At 38.1% G+C, this 27,290-nt stretch overlaps 1 protein-coding gene across 2 annotated transcripts in view; it reads right to left on the bottom strand.

Annotated features, from left to right (window-relative positions):
• Positions 1 to 27,290, bottom strand: part of SPOCK1 (SPARC (osteonectin), cwcv and kazal like domains proteoglycan 1) — a 499,041-nt gene that overhangs the window by 22,315 nt on the left and 449,436 nt on the right. For both annotated transcript variants that reach the window (XM_081937166.1, XM_081937167.1), the window contains exon 7: positions 13,345 to 13,461. In XM_081937166.1, coding sequence (XP_081793292.1) covers positions 13,345 to 13,461 — 117 coding nt within the window. The remainder of the gene's footprint in view (positions 1 to 13,344; positions 13,462 to 27,290) is intronic.

Below are 27,290 nucleotides of genomic sequence, written 5' to 3'. Positions count from 1 at the left end.
TAAAACCTCAGGTGTACATGGATGAGAATTAACTGTGATAAAATGAGCCTTCATTTCTAGGAAAAGTAGGCAATTACACTTTTTCTCTTTCAAACTTCTTAAGATCTCAGGCTATAACCTCCAAATATGACAAGTTCCCCATCTTCATTTCAAGACATAGTGGACTAAAATTTCACTTTCTTTTGCACCTCTTTGCTTGTTCTTCTTTGAGAAGAATAGCACACAATTTATCAAACTATTTTCTGCGATAGTTACGTATCTAGGTGGGTAGGATTTTTTTTCCAAAATTTTTTATTGGTTTTTACACATATATGGGGAAAGGTATAGGGATATACAAAAAATTTTGACAGCTCCCACACTAGTGATAGAAGCCCATCCAACACTCACAATTTTTACAATCTTAAAAACAAAATATAAAAGATAAGCAGAAAACAAGGTGTTATTCTATATTGTCAACCATGTGTTGATTCATTTTCCTTTGTCACTTTCTAGAATATCACCAATTGCTATTTATTTCAAATGCTTTTATTTTTGTGATCTGAGCCTTTTCAATATTGCTCTTTCCTCCCTGTCCCAGAGGAGACCTCAGCTCCCCTCCTTCTTATCTTGCACCATACTGTCCCTTCCACTACCTTCGCTATGTTCGTCCTCTAGGAGGAGATAATTCTTTTTAATGAAGGCTTCTGCCTCCTGCACTGTATTAATTCTAATCCTGTTTCCCTCCCAAAAGATCAACATTCCTTCTGGCAATAACCATCTAAACCAAATCCCTTTCTTGTATAATTTCTTTGATAAGGAGGAATACTTCCTCCTTCTCTCTCTTATCTTTTTTGGAATCTGCTTAAGAATGGTGATTTCTTCATCTTTATATTTCAATGGTCTCTCCCTTTGGGTCCCAAACACCTCGTCCCTTGTGGTCCTCCTGAGAAATTTAACATGTACCTCCCTTGGAACATTATGACTTCTAGCATATGCTGAATTTATCCTATAAACTAAGTCCATATCCCACCACAGCTGATTTTTATCTCTCTTAATATAATCTGCTCATTTTCTGTCTCTGGTAGGTTCTGGAATCTAAGAAAAAAGGACATTCTTTCAAATTCTATTTTTGTCAAAAAGTTTTCCAAGTCTACATTTCCCTTCCGGATTGTTTTAATTTCTTCCCCCAACCCAGCTGCTCCCTCCTCCAACACCACAATCCTTTGTTTATTTTCTGCAATATGATGTTTAACATCTCTGAATTCTTCTTTAAGACCTGTCATTTCTTTTTTCAAATCATTTTGACCCCTCATAAGTTCTTGAAACATTTGAGAGACAGATCATTCTTTTGGTCCCTCTCCAGCCCCCTCTTGCTGTAACAGTGAGGTGATTTTTGTTTGTTGCATACTAGGACTGGAGGAGACAGATGAGGGGGTCAAGTGTGACTTGCCCATCAATGGCTTCTTGGGCCCCAGGAAGATGGCGTCTGAGGATTGCACAGCTGTGCTGATCCCAAAATGCAAAACAAAGCCGAAAGCAACAGTTCACAGTTCCAAGGCACCGAGGCAAACCAAATGAAGGGTATCAAATAGTCAAAGTTCAGAAGAGCCACATTCAGGGAGGGGTCTCAGTTTCCCTCAGAGAGAGTAATAAGGCTGAAGGTAGTTTCAAAGGGCAGACTTCATTTATAAGTAAACAAACAGAGAAGGGCGGGCGCCATCTTGACTCCTCTTTCCACAGGGAGAAAGAAAACGGATATCTCTTATCAAAGCTTTTAAAGGAAAAAGAGCTCCACAGTTATTACTAGCAGTTGTGATAAAGATCTTTCTCCATTGGCTAGCTGAAGTCATAGGTCAGCCTTTGTTCTCTCTCTTCTAAGAGAGATCGTTCAAACGCCGCTTAATCTGAGGAGGGGGTAGAAGAAACACCCCCCTCTAGTCTTCATTCAAATAGGTTGAACACAGAACTTACAAAAGTCTGCTGCTTTTCTTTTAAATGATCAGAGAGTTCAGGATGGGTCCCCTACCACCAGGATCCAGCCGCACTTCTCCAGGTACGCTCTCTCCTCCAGATCCATTCGGCAAAAGGGCGGACAGCACAACGCTGTCCCTTGCCCCCCCTCCGCTCCCCGGCTCCTAGGCGAAGCTGAAAAGCACCCCCGCTGGCTGCCGCCAATTCCGGGGGGGGGCTTCAGCAAGCCACCCTTCGGCAGAGAACCCCTCCAGGGCCCCCTGTGCTCCGTACGGAGACAGCTGGGGAGACGAGCGGCGGACAACACATCCATCGCCTTCAGGAACCGGAAGTCATCTCAGGTGGGTAGGACTTTTGAACTCATGGTACCCAGGTAGTAGGTCACTTCTCAGAAAGTCCCATCACCAGATCCAAGCTGTTAATTTATCATCATCATCATATATAGTAGAACACTGGAACACCTTGAGCAATTTCAACCAAACTTGGTATACAGATGACTTACTCTCTGGAAACAAATACTCTCAGGGTAAGACACCCTAACACCCCCTGGGGGGGGGGTGTTCTCTTATGATGCAGCTTGTTGTGCCTTAAAATGGCTTCCACTGTACTGCCGCAAAGTGGCTTCTACTTTACAGCGCAGTAGAGTTGCCATGGTAACAGCTTCACAGTACTCCACAAGGGGGCTCCCTCTGGTAAGGGGGAAAATCCAACGTTAGAAATTATGTTTGGTCCAGATATTTTCCCCTATAAAAAAATACCTGGGCAACACCGGATTATCAGCACTAGTGATAAAGAAAAGAAAGAATTGCATTCTCATTTGTAAATATTATGCACAGTATCAGAATTTTCCATACGATGTTTCAGTTGTAAAGGCCATTCTTATCACATGGGCTGAAGTAACCTGAAAACTAGAAAGGCATTATAAAATGTACTTACCATTCTAGATGTTAATTTTTAGAAACAAAAAGGCATCTTGCAAAAAGAATTAGTGGCAAACCCAGATGAGGTTCATCACTGACATTGAAGAAGAATCATCAAAAGGGGCTTTGGTAAGATACTTTGGCAGACACTAATGTTATTTTATAACAGGCTGCATTTAACAGATAAGCTAGAGATGTGACGGATGAGGTCTGAGCAACAGTTCCATGATCCTCCTTTTTTTGGCAGCATGTGATGTGGTTGAGTAAAAATATATCAAATAGTGCAAATTCTTGTTCACAGTTAGCTAAATGAACTTCAGTAACTTTCAAGGAAAAAAAAGGTCTGACTCACTATTGAACAGCGAACATTTCTTGAATCAGGTATAAGTGAGTCAAGAAGTTGTTTATAAACTTATTTATTAATTTTAGACTGTTCTCTGTTAAATATATACAACATTCTATTTTTTATTGATAAATATGCTTTATAATATCATGGAATACAAGCAGCAGAAATGGTGGGGAAAAGGATGCTGAGCTGGCTAGTTTTTTGGGTGACTCCAACAGAGTTTTGTTGTGCTTATTCTGAAAGGAATCATTTACAACTTGGTTCAGCCTGTGATGATGTTTTATGCATCAATGTAACTTCATATGTATGATGCACACTATATAATTTATTTCATTTATGTGATGATCACAGTCTAGATGCCGTTTGTTCCTTTTCGCTCTTCCCAAAGATGCCCACGGGCATGGGTCAATCATTATTTATTAATACGATTTATTCCATAAACCAGAAAAGTCCTTGTTAGATATCCACACAAGCTGCTGTGGTTTCCACTCCAGTCCTCCATTTAGGCGGAAGCCTAGGTTTAACCTGATTGGTTGAGAGGTCTGACAGCTCCCTATAAAAGGACAGCTGTCTGACCTCACAGTTGCTGGATTGTACATACTTGTCTGTGAATAAAGAGCTGTTGTTATCTTGATCCTGAGTCTGTCCTCTCATTGCCCTGATCTAACAGTCCTTTCTTATGATGATCTCATAAGAGCATTTTATTTCAATAAAGAGGCTTATATGGTTTCATTTTTTCTTTTCTTTTTATGACCCTTTAATCCCTTTGATTCGGGGTGGAGTTGGGGCAACTGAATGGAGCTGATCATCATGGACTGGCCGGATGCTTTCCTAATGCCTACATGGAGTTCGCAACAGATATTTTCTCTTTGAATCCTGATAGAGAAACATCTAGGATTGAATTCTCAACCTTCCGAGTGAGCGGTAAGCATCTTCACCTCCACCCCCCTCTCTCTCTCTCTGCATATTATAGAATTATCCTAGAACTTGTCTGTAGAACTGATGTCAGCTGGAACATGGTATTTCTAAATGGGCATAATTTCAAGTAATCTAAAACGAAATGGTCCAAAATGTGCAAACTAATTTCTATAACCAACATTTTAAACTTCAATAATAATAATAATACTCTGTTAATTTATGTTTTTAATTTATCTAAAATGAATGTGTTCACATGTCCTCTCTCTAGCCTTCTCTGCCAAAGGAGACATTTTGCATATTAAAAACAAGGTTATTACATATTCCAGGTCCAATATTAATCTTCCATCTCTCTATCTATAAAAATTACACAATGTACAAAGTGATGTCATTTCCATTTCCTGCTCATTTCTTCCCATAAATACACACTAAGAGGATTAATTCACTAATAAAATCTCTGTAATTGCTATTAAATTAATCAGCTGGTTTATTTGATAATAAAACCGATAGCTACTATAAAAACAATTTTCAATTCTGTACACAGTTTATTGTTTTTCTAGTATTCTAGAGATTTAATATAATAGTTGCATGGTTTGGCTAGGCTATGAGAGAAGTCAGAATTCTAGGAAAATTGAGTGACGATAAGACATAACTACATCTCTTAAATGCAGCCAAAGCCAATTTTATAGGCTAATCCAATTACCTTCAGCAACTTTAAGATGTGTGGATTCCTAGAATTCCTAGAATTTTGGCTGACTGGTCTAATCCATTGGAATATGTATCAGCAAATCAAACCCTTTTTGGGAGAGGGGCGGTCTAAAAATCTAAGAAATAAAATAAAATAAATAAAATAAATAAATAAAACCATTAAAAAAAACCTGTACTATTTATGCCTCCTTTATGTTGAAGTGGGCAGTTGCCTTTAAAACGAATAAGAACAGCTGTGATTGCTATCATGGGACTGAAAGGGAAGGGATTTCCTTATTACAATGTGGGATAAGAAGAAAGATGATGAAGAAATGGGCAGAAATTAGCTATTTCTGTAAGAGAGACAGTGCATTCCATGTGAATAAAGCACCACCCTTATCTACAATGTTTCAATATACAGTACGTTTTAATGTGGAAATATTAAGGTAAAAAGTGGCACCATACAGCTTACAGCTTATGGCAATTGAGCCCAACATCTCCATTGCTAAGTGAGGCAGTTGCTAAGTGAATTTTGCCCCGGTTCATGATATTTCTTGCCACTGTTACATGAATTATTGCATTCGTTAAATTAGTAACATGGTTGTTAAGCAAATCAGGCTCCCCAGAAGATCACAAAAGATGATCACTGCAACCATCATAAATATGAGTTAGTTGTCAAGTGTCTGAATTCTGATCACACGACCATGGCAAGGATGGGTTGCTGCCAGCATTACTGCTGGTTTGGTGCATGGGCAGTTTTGCTCCACATGCGTGTGCATTTGCACATAAATAGGTCTGCCCATGCGCAAAATGTTTTAAAAATGAAAAAATAAATAAATTTGTGCAACGAAAATTGTTCTACTCATGCACAGAACCGAAAATCAACAAGGCGCCATAGTAGGAGAACCGGTTCGGGGGCGTGGCAGGCCTGGGTCGCTGCTGGTTCCAATGACCTAGATTGCCAAACCACTACTGGTTCGGCTGAGCCGGTCCGAATCAGTAGGAGCCCACCACTGGACCATGGAGATGCTGTAACAGTCGTGTGCAGAATGATCATAAGTCACTTTTTTCTGTTGTAACTTTGAATAGTCACCAAACAAACTCTTGTAAATTGAGGACTACCTATATTTCTGTCATGATGCACTGCAAAGATCAGATATGGAACACAGATGTTAACTGTATTTTTGGAAATACTAGTTTTAATACAATGTCCATTATCTAGAATTACAATTTTTTCATAACTTCTAGAAAATTTACTTTATTTTGATTTATAGACACTTTGAAAAGAATTAAGAAAAAAAAATAGCAGGAAAAATGCACATTGCTGTTGAAAATGTTAATGCTAGGAAATGTTTCCAGGACTATAATCTACTGAGATACTTAAAATTGCAAGTGCATTAAAAGTGAATTTTAATGTCAACATTAGGCAAGGTACAATTTCCTGTACTTTTCATGAACAAAAATGGAAGATATATTTTCTTGATTCTTCCTAAACAACCTGAATTTTAAGTAAGCAATGCATTCTGCCTAAGATATTTATCTAAATGTAAGCAATAGGAGGAATGTGATGCACCCAAAGAATAACTCACTTAATGTAAGTTCTATATAGTATAGGAGAGTATTCTAAAAATTATTTACTTGCCTATGATAATGGGAAATACTGCCATAAAACTTACAGGCTTTGAAAAACTACCTCAATTGCTAGACACTGCTTCCTATTTTCAGGAACTAAGACTAATATAGACAGCATTTTTTGCACTAAAAATGTTGCAAGGTAATTTTAGATGAATAAATCCCAATGACAATTCTGCCCCATTTCAAAGATCTTATAATGCAAATAATGACTTAACTGATTGTACTTCTTAATCCTACAGACTAATAACACAGCTTTTTCTTATTTTTTGGCATAACAAACAGCATTGTAGTTTAACACAGGAGTCTCCAACCTTGGCGACTTCAAGACTTGTGGACTTCAACTCCCAGAATTCCTCAGCCAGTAAATTCTGGGAGTTGAAGTCCACAAGTCTTAACATTGCCAAGGTTGGAGACCCCTGGTTTAACAGAACAGTGGAACACTCCAGCCAAAGATACAATGAAAAAGGTCACACGTTAGAGTTGTAGAATTTGTGGAAAGTTGAAGCTTGGAATTTTTTATATATATAGTAAATTCTTTTTAAAAATACTCTACAATTTACAATTACTTACTTACTTACTATATGCACTATAACTTGACAGCAGGGATGGGATCCTACTGGTTTAACAACTGGTTCGCTGAGCGCACACTCTATCTCTCTATCTTCTCCTCCATCCCCACTGGAGAAATAAAAAAAAACTTCTTCTGATGACATAGGCAAGCATGGTGACATATTCTGATTGGGATAGAGTTGTACATTGACCTCAAAGTTAAAGGGCTTTTTGGGAGGGTCTATTTATCAAATGCATGTAACATGTCTTGTCTAATTAGAATATACCTGAGACTAGGCCCACCTGTCTCTTAGGGAGAGCATATGAATAGGGCAGATATATTAAGCAATAGAGGACGTAGGCATTGTTGGTGTTTTTTATGTGCTATGTGGACTGAAGATGATGTATGAATCCAGGAACAGTTAGATAGAAATCTGCAACTGAGGACCTTTCAGTAGCAAGCAGAGATCTATTTCCTGAGCAGCCGGACTGATGAAAAAGACCGCTGGGACTTATTGGTGCAAAAGGTTTAGGAAAGAATTATTTCCCCCCCTTTTCCTCCTCCTGTCCAGGTTAAAACAAGCCCAAGTAATACCAAAGCTGCCTAAGAGAGTGAGCATATCAAAGTTGCAATTTTGAAATGCATACTGTAGCTTTCCCTGCGTCAATTAGGGAAAGAATAAAGAATCAATTAAACTGTAAAATTTGTGTAGAAATGTATGCATAGGTTATTAAATTACATATACTGAATACAGGAGAGTAAAACAAAAATTATTGCCTTGAAAAGGAACAATAAACCTTACTGTAATTCAGTGAATTATTGATTTGCATCCAGAAGAGTCCCCCTCCCTTCCCGGAGCCTCAAAAGGGATTCTTGTGAATCAGCTCATCATAAATGAGTTGACCATTATCTGGAATGAGGTCCATCCCAAGATTCTCACTCATTAAAAGCTATTCAAGGACAATAAGATAATTTTGGAGAAAATCATTTTAGAGGAGACAAATTTGGTACAGAATAGAATCTTCTATAGCATTCACAAAGAACAGATGTTAATTCTCATATTTCTAGTCCTGTGACTCATGGAGACAAAAGTGGGTGGAGAAACACCTGATTTCTAAATCTGCAGAGAACAATTAGCACATTGAACGGCAGGCAATGAAGCTCAGAGTATTCATTACAACCTTCACCACAGGATAAAATCACTAGATGAGAACAATAGGGAGGAAACAAACTAAAAATAAAATGGTAATACAATTATGGATAAAGTAGAATACAAAGCTTTTGAGTGTGGAATTTTTAGACTCTGGACATATGGCTCACAAAACAGAACAAAGCTAAAGAAAGCAAATATTAATAAATATACTACAGTAGCAGCAAAACAGAGACAAAGGGAATACGAACTGATCTCACAACTAAATCTAGGAACAGTAGTTTAAGACATGTCTTTGATTCTGCCAAGTTGTCAGATTGTGCTACTTCTTTCTGGGTATCCAAAAATTGACTTCTCTTCTTTTGGTTGCAAAGAAAGAAAGAAAAGAGATTTATCTGTAACAGAAGAAGGCTAGTACTTAAATCTTTGTCAATATTCCCATTTCAAGTTATAATATTTTTACTTTTTTGACTGTTTTTAATATTTACATTCATAACAACATTTTAATATCTCATGTGATGCACCAAAAGAAGGTTTAACCCATCATTTGCCATTATGTTTAAGTCACTTTAAAACGTTAATCCTCAATGTAGTATTCATGGTGCTTCGTTCTATGTCTCATTTTGTTAAAAAAGAAAAAAAAGTTTGTTTTTACCAGCGTTATTATTATTATTATTGTGATTATCATTACTCTGTTGCTTTCTATGTACACTGAGAGCTTCTGCACTGGAGACAAATCCCTTGTATGTCTAATAACACTTGGCCAAATATTCAATTCAATTCTGTTCAGTTGAGTTCAACTCAACTCATTTCCTTTATTTAAGAAAGGAAACAAAATATTGATTTCCAAGTACATGTTTATTTCCAGTAATGTTTCCAGGTATCACATGAGCCCTACAGACATTTTTATAAAACAGAACTGATGGAGGACTGCAGCATTTGGCTTGGATATGTGACACATCTATGCTGAAAAATACAAACATGACAAGGATGGTGGTAAGAGAAAGCACTCCAGGAAATTAGAAGATTGAAGAGCACATCCTCACCAATTTTTGGTTATAAAAATAGCACCTCCGTAACTTCTCATGCTCAACAGGTGCTCCAGCTATTTAATGATAATATCCATGATATACTCCCAACACTGTAAATGTTTGAACCTTGCTTAAAAACCATAAAGCCATATAAACAACACTTTACCAGGAGGTGGGGGATTATATGCTTAGTACAGATTTACAAGCATATCCTGACAACTCATGTCAGGGAAGATTGTAAAAGAAAGTACAAGTCAATGCTAAACATAAGAAGAAAGTGCCTTATGCCTCATTCATGTAGACATTACTGAGATGATAAATGTACTCTTAATATGTACCACAAGTGACTGCAAATCAGTTCTTCCTGTGTATACAGTATATGAAGAATCTGTATACATCCAGCAGAATAAGTTGAAATTCTAAATAAAATTTTTATCCTTAGTCGGTATGTTCAGAAGGGATATAAAAGTTCTTTGATCTACATCTGAATCAAGTTGCCATGACCTACAATTCATGTATTAATGCATGGAATGGAGTGCAGGTTTATAATTGTACAGATTTTGCACTGTGGCAAACATACCAAATCTTGTTTAAAAAGTACTATTTTAGACAAGCAAACCATGTACACTGAATAATGTGATTCTACTCCTTATCTCAACTGAAAAAGTACAAACATTGTGTGAAAGGTCTGCTGAGTAAAAGACTTGATATAGCTGCATGAATGTTTAAATTGCAAGAATAATTACAAATGCAATTCTTTTCATCTGAAAGATTACAGGTGTCCAAAAGCATAGCAAAGTCTTATGGTACACATACAGGTTCTAGATTAGGTCACTGATTTAAGGGAGAAGCCAACTTTTCTCCATTGCCCATCATTCCACAAAAAGAAACATTTTTTTAAAAAAAATTATCCTGCCTTTTTTCATTTGTACAGAGAAGATCTCAGAGGTAACTTGCTCACAGAGATGGGCTGCACGCTTCATAACAAATGTATGTTTTAAAAGATATTTTGCTAAGGTTATGTTTCCAATTCAGAATGTGTCAGGAACATATAGGTTTTTGTGATTTTTTTAAAAAACCTTCAGACTGAAAAAATGACCAAGTTTGATAAAGTCTATCATGAATAGCTGGGAAGTTGCTGACAGGGTCAGCAAAATCTGCTTCCCACTGCTGAAAGAAAGGAATATCAGACTGGCAGATTTATTTCTCTTCTCGCTGATGTCTACTATACAGCTGGTGTGAAAGCAGCAGGGCTGCCAAAGGCCTTTTTATGTTGCCCTTTGCTTTGGTTCACAATCAGGGTTTTGTGGGTCTTTTGGCAGGTGATTATAATTAGAGCCTTACCTGCCCTTTGTTCAGTGCTCTTTGTTTATGTGTAATTATGCCTTATATTTTTCCAATGACATTTCCTGTTTTACTGCTTGCTACAGTTCATCCAGAGTTGCTTCTTGTAAATCGGGAAGCCATATAAATATGATTAATAAATAAAATATTGAGACACTCTGTGGTATGAAACTCGCCCTTGTTATGTAGTCTACAGATTTGTGTTTATAAGGATGCCCTTATATGCTGTTCAGTCAAAGTTCTAAAGTTCTCAGAAAACAATATTCCATGTCATGGATGAAAATTCTCAATCATCCAGGAAGGATTGTCTGGAAATTGAACGATGGCAACTGGACTTATTTTCTTGTTGGTTTGAGACGTTTCTCATCCAAGCTGCTTCTTCAGTCTGAATAAGTTTTAGTTTTAGGAGGAGGCACATTCCAACAACTCTCTGTCTACTTAGATTTCCTCTTAACCATCTTGTTCAGATTGAAGAAGCTGCTTGAATGGGCAGCAAAGCATCTCAAACCAACAAGAAAATATCTCCAGTTGTCGTGACTCAATTTTCAGACAATAATCCATGTCCTTCACTCAACCCGCTCAGTGAGCTAGAATTTAACTGCATTTATGCTGCAACAGTTGTAAGTGTGAAAAATGGCCATAAGTCATTTTTTAAATTCTGTTGTAGCTTCAAACGGTCATTAGATGAATGGTTGAAAGTTGATGACTACCTGTAATGAACCATCGAAGCAGCTGAGCCAATCACACAAATTAGTCACCTTTTAATTCTGTTCTTACGCCAAGTTCTGAACTTTTTTTTGGTGGCTAAATATCAATTTTCATGCACCTTCGGCATTTAGTCATGCTGGCCACATGACCACAGAGATGTCTTTGGACAGCACTAGCTCCTTGGCTTTGAAACGGAGATGAGCACTGCCCCCTACAGTCGGCAATGACTAGCACATATGTCCGAGGGCAATCTTTACCTTTAAATTTCAATTTAATCTATTTATTAGAAGCTGTAGAAATGGTTTTTCAATACTCAATAATTTTTGAACTCTGAGTAACTTGAGATATTTTGTCGCATTAAAATTCAGAATCCAGCGTTCAGATGAGAGGATAGCCTGTACACATTCTGACTTTATAAAAATGAAGCACATTGTTTTCTTCTTCTTTACTCTGGAGTTAACAACTCTCCTCCATGCACATATGTATATGTCTCTGTTCTTTTTGTATATATGTTTGTCTTATGTGTATTTTTATCCGTTTTGATTGTACGCCGCCCCGAGTCCTTCGGGAGAGGGTTGCGGCTAATCAAATAAAATTATTATTATTATTATTATTATTATTATTATTATTATTATTATTATTATTATTAACTATAATGTTGTCATTCTCTATTTCATTTCCTTGTCCTTTTTCTTTCTAAATCTATATATTTCACAAAGTCTATATATTTCTGTCCACCAACATTTTTGGTGGACAGAAATTAATATCTTTTTATTTCTATGGAATGTTTTTCTATTTGTCATTTGGTGAACTCTAAACGTAGTATGTGTAGGTGAATATATTAACTGAGACATTGGCTATATAATACCATCAGGATGCCTTTGAATACAAATGACCGCATTCTGAATACAAGAGTTGAAGTGATGCAGCAATTAAGGTGATGGAATATGACTTGGGAAACCCCAACTGAAATCTATTCTCAACCATGGAAACTCAATGGTAATTTGAGTTTCACTTTCACTTTCTCTCAGTCCAGTCAACCTCAAAGGCTTGTATCTAATTCTTTAAAATATAAATGATGCTGTGCTTCAATGGTTAGATTCTCTAGACATTGGTATTTGAACATAGATATTTTTAACATTTATATTTTACTAATGTAGATGAAATGTTAATATATATTGCTAGTCCATATATGTTGCCATATGATAAATAAATAAATTGCAAAATTGAAAAGGAAAAGAAAATCCCCATTCAGGAAAGATAATAAATATAACAAACTATAAACAATAGCACGGATAAACAATTCCTCATGTCCATATTGTAGTCTTTCCATATGCATTTCATTAGCTACAATGGAATCCATCAAGTCCCTTCTAATGCTTTTATGAAAAAGAGTCCAGTAACAGCCTGTAAATTCTTGTCAGAAGCATCAACAGCTAAGATTTTGACCCTAATATCCTCCAGTATTTAACTTTCAGGGCTTGATACTGTAAGCAAAGTTATTTTCTGTTTTCTGTCCCTGCCCTACCAAATAACTCCCCAAAACAGATTCAGAAAAGATTGGGGGAATTTTATACATTGATCCATATCAAGACACAAAAGTATTTATGAAATATACTTTTGCATCTTCCCTAAAAGCTTAGTCCCCACAACTATGTGAATTTGAAAGTACATCTCAGATTAATTCGTGCTGATAAGGTTGAAAGTAACAAGTAGCAAGACAAGTTACTCAACGTTATACCATGAATGGATTGTTCTTCTGTTTTAGAATCCTTCCTCATTATTTGTTATAGTTTAATTTCTCTAAATTTCCAAATTTAATTCAGCTTTTTCATTTAAGCCTAGAGGGTAAGAACCTGGAATCCTTAGGGGCTGAAAGAGAATACAATACCATTATAAAGAAACTATTTTATTTTCAAAATGTATTTAAAACGGCAGTCCTGGCTACATGAACCCTGCTTCCCTACATAATGAAAAGAAGCCATAATGAAAGGAATGGAAAGATGTGCTAAGGTATTATTGGGTCACTTAAAAACATAGCTGTCATTGCTATTCTTGTTGAACTTGTGAATATATCTCAAATTTTATTCTCAGATTTGTCATCTTACTGCCTTGTGCTGAATCTGAGCTTGTTGGCTTGATGACACGATTCGCATCTTCATGAAGACTGCCAAACCAGTCTTTTAGGCGGGATGCAAGATTTCGCAGTTCCTTGTCTGTGCAAGCTGCAAAAAGAATGACAGCAATTAGATGACAGATAACATCATAAGCATAGCCTTATCGAAGATTATTTTTGTTTTCCACCTGAAGAATAAACTTTGATTCCAAGACCACTGAATTTCAAGCAGCAATTGTGCAGCAGGTCAAAGGGTAAAAGTGCATCAAGAACACACAAAGCAGAAACACAAGATTTATTATTATGCTTGAATTTTGGCTAAATGGGAGACATAATTTATGATGTACAATCTGGACACAAATCCATCTTCTGTTGCTTCTCAGTGATGAGTGGGATTTTTCTATTTTGTTTTTTTGGTAATAGGTATCACCTTTTAGATCTTCCAAGAAAGGACATCAATCAAACAGCAGTAGGGGAAAAAATAGCACTGCTATTAGAACAAGACCCTGGATATAATTTATAACCTTGTTTGGTTTAGTTTAAAGTTATTGCTACACCAGTAGGAAATCTTTTAATGTAAGGTTTCATGTTTTCCAGTTCGATGGCATTTTTAAATCCCTTCTCTATTGTTAAAGTTTACTTAAACATGTAGCAAGCACTAAAGCATTTCAAATATGACATTATAAATAAAGAGGTAGAAAAGTACACAAAAGCATATACACACACTGTTGTGTGTAAGTGCCTGTATGCATTTGTAATCTTTAATACTGAAACATTAAATAATTCTGTCCAGAATAAAATTTGTATAGATGGAAGTAATTCATTAGAACATGATGTAATTAAAAAAGAGAACAAGCATGAACAAAGCAACCTTAAATTAAATCATTCGTCATGTGATGTTAATTTTTCATCCAGTGCTGAGAAGCTAAACTTTAGTTTTCCAGCCAGCATTGTTATAGCAAAAATAGCAACTTACAACAGGAATTAAATTAATTTCTTATATTGCACCATTTTACATGTCATGGGAAAAATAAACAATAAGCTTACACTAACATCAATTATTAAATACTGTTCTTCCAGTTTCCTTAAGATCTATCAGTTAACATTAAGAACCACATGGTTACTGCCAGCAGCTATAGAACATGTACTGATCTGACCATAATCCCTGCAATGCAATCAACACATTAATATAAAACAATTCTAAGGAGGCTTTCCATCATTTATAATTATTTTAATAGTCAGTTCTTGATTTCCAAAGTAAAAGGAATTTAAAAGGATTTTTACAGCATAGAGAATTCCCTGTTGATTCCTTACATCCCAATCCAATACATCCAAGTTGTATTGTTATACTATTAAAATGTTTGTTGTAATTGATGCAGCACCCTGCTAGGTGACAGTACCAACCTGCCCTTGAACAACTAAGAAGTTGGGTAGTTGTTGGGTGGGAGACCTACCTGGAAATTGTAAACTGTAGCCAAGACAGGAAATTGAGGGGGGGGGGATTACAAAAAGGCAAACAATTTCTATATTGTTTCCAAAAAAATTATATGGAATTTACCTCAACAGTTGAGTATTTTATTCTAGATTTACATAATATTGAATAAGACTCTTGATTCTAGGATTCAAACAGTGTTAATTTCAGCTCTAATAAATATTATTTTATGCCAAAAACTGAAAACCGAGTTCTTAAACTCAAATTAATTTTGAATTAATTTGAGTTTAAGAAAACTGAATTTGCATAATTTAAAGTGGTTGATTTTTCTTTCAAATATATTTGACAGAAATAACAGACACAGAAATAGTAAACACAGAGTTTCCAATCGGCAGTCAAGTGTCAGTCTAATTCTGAAGTCCTTAATGTTCCTATTTCTTAAACACATTTTTATTCATGCCTTAAAACTTGGATGATCAAGGAATGGGAGAAAAAAGGATCAATGATCAGAATTTTATTCCCTTTTCAAGTTCAAATTTCAAAAGGTAAGCTTTAAATAACAGATTTGTGATGTCAATATGAATAACAAAACACAGGGAGAAACTGCATCACCTCAGAGATGAAAATTTACTCAGTTAATTTGTACTACTAAATGTCTTTTGATGAATTCATGCATTTTAACTGAAATGCAGGAAAGCAATTTTGTGCATCTGAATTCCTCCCATACTTTTGCTTATTATTTTGGCTTATCATTTGCTTGGTCCTAGTTTCTTTAATTAACTAGGAAAGTATGTATGTATACTCAAGTAGCTAATTCTTAGCTAAATACTCATGAAGTAATAGGACAAATGTAAGTGTCTGAAACAGGAATTAAGATTGTAGATTCAATAATTATATTCATTGCAGGTATTCTGCCAAGCAATAATAAAGGAAATGTTAAATTCCTGGATTTTTCAGAATAGGATCACAATTACGTTGCTTCATTTAGTGACGGTCCTTTGTAATAATCATCCCTCTGCAATAATGGTTTTACTGTTTTTTCATGACATCTAGACAAATGTATCTACTATTCGTTTCTGTTATGCATGTTTATTGGGGAACATATAATTTTTGTTACCAATTTCTGCTAAGCGATTAGTGGCCATCAGACTCCATTATTTATGATAAAGGACAGAAAAGATGTTCCAGCTTTTCATTATCTTTAGTGATAGAATTCACATATCCAAGCCATTTTATTATTCTTCACATGAGTTCATTCAAAAAATTAAGTAACATTATTCAAATACAAAAGAAGATTTTCCTCCATGCTTCACACAGTAATCCATGAATTAATGGACATGCTTCACATAATAACTTACAATGTAATATCTCCGTTCACTGCATATTCTAATATAGTCCCTGAACTATCTCTATACAGCCCAAGGAATGTCATTGTGTTGTACAAATTGGATTTTTATTTAGTGCAAGGCACTTTTAAAAATAGTTTAAAAACTGAGCAAGAAAGAGAGATAACATAGCAAAGGACAGAAGTGGTAGTCACAAGGATTATATATCAAAATCAAATCAAATTCGGTTGCATGAGCCAATATAATTAAAAGATTGTATCAGAATATCCGGAAAAATGGACTTTTATGTAGGAAGCCAAAGAACCATCTTAGCAGCCAAAGAGCAATCATTGCAGCCATATAATATGTCTGTGCGTATCTCTCTCTCTCTCTCTCTCTCTCTCTCTCTCTCTCTGTATGTATGTATGTATGTGTGTGTGTGTGTGTATATATATATATATATATATATATATATATATATATATATATATATATATATATATATATATATATATATATATATATATATATATATATATATATATATATATATATATATACACACACACACACACATACATACACACACATAAATTATATATAAGAGTGTGTATCTCTATGTGTGTGTGTGTGTTGTATTTGTGCTGATAAATAAATAAAAGGAAACTAGTATAGATCTATTTCAAGGTATTTTGCTCTCATCAGCTAGCCATACCCTTACTGGGATTTGAACCTGGGCTGTATTACATATTAGGCAGATGTGTTAGCCACTAAGCCACAGGCTCTCCCCCTTGGCTTAGCTGATAAAGGGAGAGAGCCTGTGGCTTAGTGGCTAACACTTCTGCCTAATATGTAATACAGCCCAGGTTCAAATCCCAGTAAAGGTATGGCTAGCTGATGAGAGCTAAATAGCTTGAAATAGATCTATACTAGTCTCCTTTTATTTATTTATCAGCACCAATACAACACAAATATAACAAAGGCAACATTAAAAATATGGTTTTCTGTCTGGATGGTCTCCTGGAGTGAGCCGAAAGACTGACAAAGGGAAACAGTGTGTTCCCTCCTATATTTGGGCATACCAGGGATTATGACACACTATACACACTTTTATATATAAATTAGATAAGTTTGGATAACCTAGAACAGTATTGCTTGCGGTCAGACCTAGATATTGCATACAAAATTATACGTAGTAATGTTTTACTTGTAAATCACTTTTGTTGTTTAAATTGCAATAATACATGCCTGAACAACTGTTTTAAACTCAATGTAAATCGTTCTAAACTTGAGTGTAAAAAATATGATTTCTGTAACAGAGTTGTCAAAGTCTGGAATGCTCTACGTGATCAAGTTGTCTCAGTCACAAATTGACTTCTGTGGACCTTACTTCATACTTAAGTAGAGGGGGCATGCATAAGTGGACTAACGTAACTATTGTCCCTTTCATTGTATTTTTTTCTTTTATTCTTGTACCCATTTTGTCAATTAGAATTTGACAAATTCTAATAAATAAATAAATAAATATATCCACACACACACACACACACACACACACACACACACACACACACACACACATATATATATATATATATATAGAGAGAGACATGCACCTGATGGAATCCCAATCAGCTAGTGTCTACAATCATTCTGTTCTGCATTCAGTTTGCAAAATATCCTTACAAGATTTGTAATTTACTCTCTACTCAATGCATGGTCTGGACTGCAACTACAGGATAAGTGATTATCAGCATTAACTGGTGATGTTTGGGCTTCTGATTTAAACACCTCTAACGAATGCATCTGTTCTGGCACTAAGTTCTGTTGTTTCAGGAACATTTCTTTCTAATTCTTAACAAAAAAAGCAATTTTCAGCAAATGATTCTGGTATTTTCAATCAGTATAGTTTCGTTTGTTTCATTGGTCCTGTTACGCCCTTCAGATTAATTAAAATAATACATCTGTCTCTCTCTCTTAATTTTAAAACACATTAATTCAAAAATGACTGCAATGATTCACATTGCAAATTGTGGTTCTATTTGTGGGCATAAGTCATGGACTTACTTGTATTTGCTTTTCAGCAACAACCCTGCACAATTATTTCATGCTTAGACAGTTGATATTAAGACACTGGAACCATATATACAGAAGCCAGAATTATTTTCATCCTAAACTTGGTCCTTTGACTTGTGCCTAAATGTATATACAACTTTATATTAATTTGTAGGCATCTCATCATCCACTTTAGTACAGTACTGCCAACTTTCCAAGATAATCTCTGAATGTGAGATTATCACTCTGAATGTGAAACCTTGTACACTATGTATACTCCATACACTGTGTACAATATGTGTCACTGGAAGGCCAAGTACATATCTTGGATAATTTATTCTTTTATCCAAGTCATTTGTACAAACGTTTAACTATCATAGACTTAGGACAGACTGCTCTTTCTTTACAGTTATCCCATCTGCTTAAGAGGAGGGGGGGCGTTCTGTCTCTGTATATTAAATGATAGGTATGCTGCCTTTGGGAAGTAAACCCATGCCTTTGATTAAAAGGCCAGAGTGGGTTTCCAGAAATAATAATTTAGAAACATTGGAATAAAGCTTCTTTGAAAGTATTTGTCAGGAAAAGATAAAGATTCTTCGTTATTCATTTCCTTTATTATTAAAACTTGTACAACCTTATGTTTTCTGTATTATATTCTACTCTTTTTTCAACAATAGAAATAAAGGACTTTAATTAAAGCATTATCTATGGACACCAAGTCTTCCTTCCAAAGAACTGATAATGAAAAACTATTTTTCCATCCTCCATTACTTTATTTAACACATTAAATAAGTATAGGAAGCCCTCTTGGAGCACATGGGGCTGCTGCACACTTATAGTTCCACTGTTCAAGGATCTTTGAGGAAAGATTGGTAATAAGAACATCTTCCATGAATTTCAGCTGGTTTATCTGCTATAGTTGCTGTTTTGGACAAGGTGTTGTTTCATACCATCACTTCTTATTTGATTATGTCATGCAAGGGGCTATCGCTAAAGGTGATTCCAAATCTTTCATAATACTGGTCTTATACAAATTATGACAATATTAAGAGCACTTCCTTAGTAACTGGTTTGCTTCCAATCCTAATTCAAGAAGATTTGGCTCCATAAATCCCTTTTGTCAAATATGCATTATTTAGCAATCAAGGAGAGAAACCTGGTTGTTGGAGGGCCTTCTTTAACACAAGTTTTCTAGTTTCAGGCAAAAGTTGCAAGCATTATTTTTTTTAAAAAAAAAATAGTTGCAAGCATTTTTTTTAGAAAAATTGATAACTATAGACTTTTTTAAAAAGTCTATAGTTATCAATAGGACAAAACCTCATGTATATACAATCTGTCTTTTTTTTGGTTAATCCTAGATCTAATTACATGGATTTAAACAAAGTATCCCTTGGCATCTTATCTGAACTGGGAAAACTACAGTTGGCTCAAAACTTGGTTTATCCACAAACAGAAACAGATTCAGTATGAAACCTATGTGGATATACACACACACAGACACACACACACACATGTGTGTGTGTGTTGAATTTGTGCTGATAAATTATTTATATATATATATATATATATATATATATATATATATGTGTGTGTGTGTGTGTGTGTGTGTGTGTGTGTGTGTGTGTGTGTACGTCTTTGGTTGTTCGGGTTTTCTCCCGCGTGGAATTGGAAGTATATTCACGACGTTTCGATGAAGTCTCATTCATCATCTTCAGGCTGCTGCTTCCGGCTTGGTGCTTCCGGCTTGGTGCTTCCAGGAGCAATGTGAGATCTCAGCCGGTTCCTCTTTTTAACTGCCAGTGGGGGTTTGTGCTGATTGGGTGGGAGCTTGGCTGCATTCTGATTGGGTGGAGGTGTATTCTGATTGGTAGGGGGTTTGGCTGTGCTCTGATTGGATGGGAGTTTGGCTGTGCTCTGATTGGATGGGGGCGTGTTCTGTTTGGGTGGGGGTCTGGTTGTGCTTGTGTTAGTCTGAGTTGCAGAGGGATTTGAGCTGGTGAGCTGCGTTACTGTTGTTTGGCTTCGCGTTTGTGGTCGTGCCACATCTCCGTGGTGGGCATCAGTTTGCTTCATGTATGGGTTGGAGGGGTTTAAAGTGGCTAATAATGCAGCTGTGGTCTGGCTTCTGGTTTGTGGTCAGGCTTCTGGTTTGTGGTCATTATCGGTGTGGGTTTGGGCTTGCTTTTTGCGTGGATGTGTGATAGTGACATCCTGTGTGGTTTTCGTGAGTGTGGGTCTGGTATCATTCTTAGTGTCAGGGACTCGTTTGTCAGTGAGGGCGGGTTTCCAAATGGCTGGAAATACCTCCCGCCTACCAGCCTAATCAGAAATGAACTTCACACAAAAAGATTCCACCTAGACAGAATCAACAAAAATCTCCTTACACTTCACCTCAAACTCAGCAACAAGATCCACCCTACACTTTGGGACAAATCCAAACAACTCGCCACCTGGAGAGCCGAAACACAGACCACCCTCAAGACAGACACACATACCAATAAACTCCGAAGACTAAAGGAACGCCAGAAACAAACCCCTCCCCCCTCACATCCACACATGAAACAAACAGTGCATAACATCTCAGATAAGATCCTCACCAAAGCTGAAACCAATGTCCTTGCCAGAGGATTCAACTTTGCAGTCGCTCCCAAACACATCCCCACTGAAACTATTATATGCGGAGTTGAAACCAGCCTGACCAAAATCAACCCCGATGACGCTAACAGAATCAGACTCAAAATCACCAACATCCTCTGCACCAGCAAGCCCCCCAAAAGCAACTTACCCAAAGAGGAACAGACAGCACTACTTAACCTAAAAGAAGACACTAGCATAATAATCCTTCCAGCAGACAAGGGGAACACCACGGTGGTCATGAACACATCTGACTACCAAACCAAATTAACCAACCTACTCCAAGACTCCACTTACAAACCCCTAAGCACGGATCCCACCACCTACTTAGAAAAAACCACCAGATCCAAAATAAAAGCCTCCCCCATCAGCGAAGAGATCCAGCAAAAAATCATTCCCAGAGAAAAATCATCCAGATGCCCTAAGCTCTATGGTCTCCCCAAGATACACAAAGAAGGAACCCCACTCAGACCCATAGTCAGCTCCATAGGCTCACCTCTACAAAACCTAGCCAAATTTCTCGCCAAACAACTACAGCCCTATGCAGAATCCATCACCTCACACGTAAAAAACTCATTTCAGTTCATAGAGATCATAAAGAAACAAAACTTACAGCCCAGCGACCTACTCGTGAGCTTCGATGTCGTATCACTCTTCACCCAAGTACCAATCAAAGAAGCCTTGACAGCTATCCAAAACAAATACAACCCCCACAAACATATCCTAGATCTGACCAACCACTGCCTCTCCAACACATACTTCATCTATAACGGACAAAAATACAAACAAATAGAAGGAGCACCCATGGGATCACCCCTCTCACCTGTCATTGCTAATCTCTACATGGAACACTTTGAAACCCAAGCTCTAGAAAAATCCGATCACAAACCCAAACTCTGGCTCAGATATGTAGATGACACCTTCATAATCTGGCCACACGGGAAAGATAAACTGGACAACTTCCTCACACACCTCAACAGCCTACACCCCAAAATACAGTTCACCATGGAAACAGAAGCCAATAACCAACTCCCCTTCCTGGATGTCTTAGTCTATAAGAAATCCGATGGATCCCTAGGACACACCATCTACCAGAAGAAAACACACACAAACCGCTATTTGCACGCACTCTCACACCACCACCCAGCACAGATCAACTCTGTAGCCAAGACACTCATCTCCAGAACAAAACACTTAGCTGACGAACAACACCTCAAAACCGAACTACACACTCTCACCAATGTACTAACATCCAACGGATTCCAAAGAAACAATATCACTAACCTAATCCAAAAAGAAAACCCCACTAAAATCCAAGACAGTGAACAAGAAAACGGCAAAGCCCTCCTCCCATACATAAAAGGCACCACAGACAGAATCAGCAAGATCCTCCACAAACACAACATCAAGACAGCATTCTACACAAACCGAAAAATATCCACCATCCTGAGAAACCCCAAAGACAAAATAGAGTTAGAAAATCAAGGAGTATATGAAATCCCATGCACCACCTGCCCCACCACATACATCGGACAAACCAACAGAAGAATAAAGGCACGCATTGAAGAACACAAAAACTCAGTCAGAAAGGAGGAACCAACTTCTTCCCTGGTCCAACACCTCAAAGCCACAGGACATGATATAGACTTTAAAAAGACCAGAACTATTGCCAAAATTGAACACTATAACAACAGAATAATCAGAGAAGCTATTGAGATAGAAAAACGACCACACAGCATGAATAAACGAGATGATACCTCCTGCCTACCAGCCATTTGGAAACCCGCCCTCACTGACAAACGAGTCCCTAACACTAAGAATGATACCAGACCCACACTCACGAAAACCACACAGGATGTCACTATCACACATCCACGCAAAAAGCAAGCCCAAACCCACACCGATAATGACCACAAACCAGAAGCCCGACCACAAACCAGAAGCCAGACCACAGCTGCATTATTAGCCACTTTAAGCCCCTCCAACCCATACATGAAGCAAACTGATGCCCACCACGGAGATGTGGCACGACCACAAACGCGAAGCCAAACAACAGTAGCGCAGCTCACCAGCTCAAATCCCTCTGCAACTCAGACTAACACAAGCACAACCAGACCCCCACCCAAACAGAACACGCCCCCATCCAATCAGAGCACAGCCAAACTCCCATCCAATCAGAGCACAGCCAAACCCCCTACCAATCAGAATACACCTCCACCCAATCAGAATGCAGCCAAGCTCCCACCCAATCAGCACAAACCCCCACTGGCAGTTAAAAAGAGGAACCGGCTGAGATCTCACATTGCTCCTGGAAGCACCAAGCCGGAAGCACCAAGCCGGAAGCAGCAGCCTGAAAATGATGAATGAGACTTCATCGAAACGTCGTGAATATACTTCCAATTCCACGCGGGAGAAAACCCGAACAACCAAAGACGTACATACAAACACCCGCGAAAACATCAGAAAACATACACACACACACACACACACACACATATATACACACATACATACATTAATTACACACACACACACACACAAACACACACAGAATAACAGAGTTGGAAAGAATCACCTGCCTTCTGGTGCTTTGGAATATAGGTTGGCCCCTTCTTCTTTGTGGCAGCCCCTCAAATATTGGAAAACTGCTGTCATGTCACCCCAGTCCTTGTTTTCACTAGACATACCCAGTTCCTGCAACCGTTCTTCATATATTTTAGCCTCCAGTCCCCTAATCATCTTTGTTGCTCTTCTTTGCACTCTTTCTAGAGTCTCCACATCATGGTGACCAAAACTGGATGCAGTATTCCAAGTCTGGCCTTACCAAGGCATTATAAAGCAGTACAGTACTAACGCTTTGAAACACTTGATTCTATCCCTTTGCTAATGCAGTTTAGGATTGCATTGGCTTTTTTGGCAGTTGCAGCACATTACTGGCTCTTATTTATGTGGTTATCTACTAGGATATAGATGCTGCTATTGAGCCAGATGCTGCTATTCCACCTAATCTATAACTGCACATTTAGTTTTCCTTCCTAAGTGTAAAAATATTACTTTCCTCACCATTTAATTTCATTTTATTAGATAGGGCCCAGTATTCAAGTCTGTCAAGATCTTTCCGGATCTCAAGCTTATATCCTGCCAGCTTGGTGTTGTCTGCAAATTTGATGAGTTCCCTTTCTATTCCCTCATCTAAATTGTTAATGAAACTATTGAAGAGTACTGGGCCTCAGACAGAGATGTGGAGTACCCCGGTTGGCAAATGTACAATTCTAGAGGAAAAAGATGTAGTTCTTTTCAGCTGAAAGTTGAAAGTGCTGAAAGTTTATATTCCTTTGTGCTGCAAAACACTTTTTTTTTTAACTGAAACTAAAGTGGTGCTTTATCAAAATACCTATATTATCTTTTGGTGCTTCAAATAAATTGAAATGATAATTTCTGGCTCTGTTTTCATTGAGCATTTACAACTACAGAGCAATGAATGGAACAGTAGGCAAAAGGCAAGACATTATTCTGCTGCTTTAATTTAATGCTAAAATTTGAGTCTGATGACAATTGAAGCTTCAGTAGATAGTCGGGACTAAGCTAAGGCTGCACAGATGCCAATAAATTGTCCATCTATTTTTGAGTAATATTTATGTAATTGTATAAATATTTATTGGTAGATCTGCCTCTCAGCAAAAAACTACCATTATTCATTTAGTGAAATTAAAAGCATGACTTGTATCCTTAGGCACGATATGTTTCTGGTTCTTGAAAATAGCTTAGAAGGCCAAATGAGCGGCATCAAATTTGCTAAAACTGCCTGCCAGGTTCTGTATGCTTATCTCCTTACCTGCACACTCGGTTCTCTTTTGGAAAGCTGAGAGCCCTTTGGCACACATATTAAATATTATAATGAAAAGTTGAAAGTTTGGAGAATTCAGATTGTTTTTCTCCATGTTGAACTGTTTGTTAATGTAAAGGAGAAAGTATGATAATGCAAGCTCTCTCAGCATGCATTTTAATTACAATAATGAGCAATATTCAGACAATCTGATCCCGTGATCCGGGTGAAATTCAAATGACTTTAAATGATATGTTCCATACTTAAAAGAAAAGGACTGCAAATCAATGCTGGAATGTGTACCTAATTCAGAGACAATGCATTTTTACTATGTTATAGATTAATGGGGTTGAAGCAGAGATGGGTTTCTCCCGGTTCAGACTGGTTCGGGAGAACCGGTAGTGCTAATTGAGAGTGGGTCGCTGAACCAGTAGTGATGACTAGCTGGCCACGCCCCTGAACTGGTTCACTTGGACGTTCGTCCTGCCTCACTTTAGCCACGTGCATCCACACAACTGCCTCCTCCTGCCTACTGCAGCCGGCAATGGTGCGCGAAGGAGCGGCCGCTCAGCGGAGCTGGGAGCATCCCTAGGTTGGTGGAGTCACGTGGTGGTTGTGCACGGGATGCTGACCAACTCAGTGCATGCCTGGATATGGCCAGAGTGGTGGTGCTGCCCCCGGATGGTCTCCCAGCCAGGAAGAGGCACCAGGGGAAAGTGGGGCCGCTGAAGAGCCAACTGCAATGAAGCATGAAGGGGCAGCTGGAGCATCCCCATGTAGCGGTGGCGCGTGGGCTGCTGACTGACCCAGTGCCCACCTGGACACAGCCGGAGTAGCGGGGCTGCCCTGGAGGGTTTCCTGGCTAGGAAGGGGTACCAGGAGAAAGCAGGGCCCCTGAATGGCCAACTGCAGCTTGCAATGGAGCATGAAGAAGCATCTGGAGTTGGGAATGTTCCCAGGTCACTGGGGTGGTGGGGTGGTTGTGTGGGGCTGGAAACAGTGGGGAGACAGGGTCGAGGCCACCCTGGGCACCTGCAATGAGATGCGCCAGCTCCTGAGGTGGGAGGTGGCGGGAGGCCCCCCATCTGCCCCGTGGCCAGTTTGGGCCCCACTTGAAGGGACCCCTGCTTGAATAAATGGACGCTGGGGATCTTTCTGTTGCCAAGCCTGCACAAAGCACCCCAGCCTGGGCTTCTGCGGCATCCTGGGGTTGAAGTGTTGCTTCCTAATTTCAGAAGGGAGCCAGGAGACGTGAAGCTGAACTGTGATGCTTCCAAAATGGCTACCCAACGGGTGAGGTCCACATCTTAAAGCCCCAGCAGATCCAGGCTGAGCCCTCATGAGAGCGGTGGATCAGGTTTCCCAGTGGGGAAGCCTCCATGCAGTTCTGGGATGACTCAGCGAAGCTTCCCGAGGCCCTTCCCAGGAAAGCGGCGAGCGGGCGGGTGGCAGTGAGAGGTAAGGGAAGTGAACCCCGGGCAGACATTTTTGCCGGTTATATGGCTGTAGCTAGGTGGGGGGTTATAAAACTGAGCAGGTGTGTGCATGAGTGATGTCAAGTTGGCCACTACCACTCAGTCACATTCCCCTCCTCCATCTAGCCCCAACCACAGAACCAGTAGTAAAAAAAATGAAACCCACCACGAGGTTGAACGGAATGATCTTTCAAACAGAGGTCTTTCTTTTCATAAAGGCTGGAAGTATTTCTTTTGAGAGAACCTCCCAAGACTTGGAGCAGGTTGATGGCAGAGCTCCTATTGAAAGGGATTTTTTTTTTGTATACAGGTGACACTCCAAAAATTAGAATATTGTGCAAAAGTTCATTCATTTCAGTAATGCAACTTAAAAGGTGAAACTAATATATGAGATAAGACTCATTACATGCAAAGCAAGATAGTTCAAGCCGTGATTTGTCATAATTGTGATGATTATGGATTACAGCTCATGAAAACCCCAAATCTACAATCTCAGAAAATTAGAATATTACATGCAATCAATAAAACAAGGATTGTAAATAGAACAATATCAGACCTCTGAAAAGTATAAGCATGCATATGTATTCAGTACTTGGTTTGGGCTCCTTTTGCAGCAATTACTGCCTCAATGCAGCGTGGCATGGAAGCTATCAGCCTGTGGCACTGCTGAGGTGTTATGTTTCCAAAAGAATTTTATTGGTTTTTAAAGTTTTTTTGGGGAAAAGGGTAGGTGGATATAAAAAAAAATGGGGGGGGGCAGCTCCATCATGCCAGAGGTAGGAATCGCTCCAATTCTCACAACTTTTTACAGAAGAAAAAAAAAAGATAAAAGATAAGCAGAAAAAGCATCTTATTATACATTGTATCAACCATGTGTTCAATCATCTCTTTTGCCACTTTCTAATATATCAAGAATTAAAATGACATTCCAGATATATTTATTTTTGTGACCTGAGTCTTTCCGTTATTGTTCCCTTCCCCTTGTCCCCAGGAAGAACCGCAGCCCCTCCCTCCTTCATGTCTTGTGCTTTGTCGCCTTTTTCGCTACTTCTTATATTTCCATCCTCCAGTAGGGCACTGTTTTTTAATGAAGGCCTCTGCCTCCATGACTGTGTTAATTCTAATTCTGTTCCCTCCCAGAAGATCAGCATTCCTTCTGGCAATAACCATCTAAACCAAATTCCCTTATTA

This window comes from Natrix helvetica (assembly GCF_964273705.1).
Source record: "Natrix helvetica genome assembly, chromosome: 1".
NCBI lineage: Eukaryota > Metazoa > Chordata > Lepidosauria > Squamata > Natricidae > Natrix > Natrix helvetica.
This window is presented reverse-complemented; position numbering and strand designations above follow the sequence as displayed.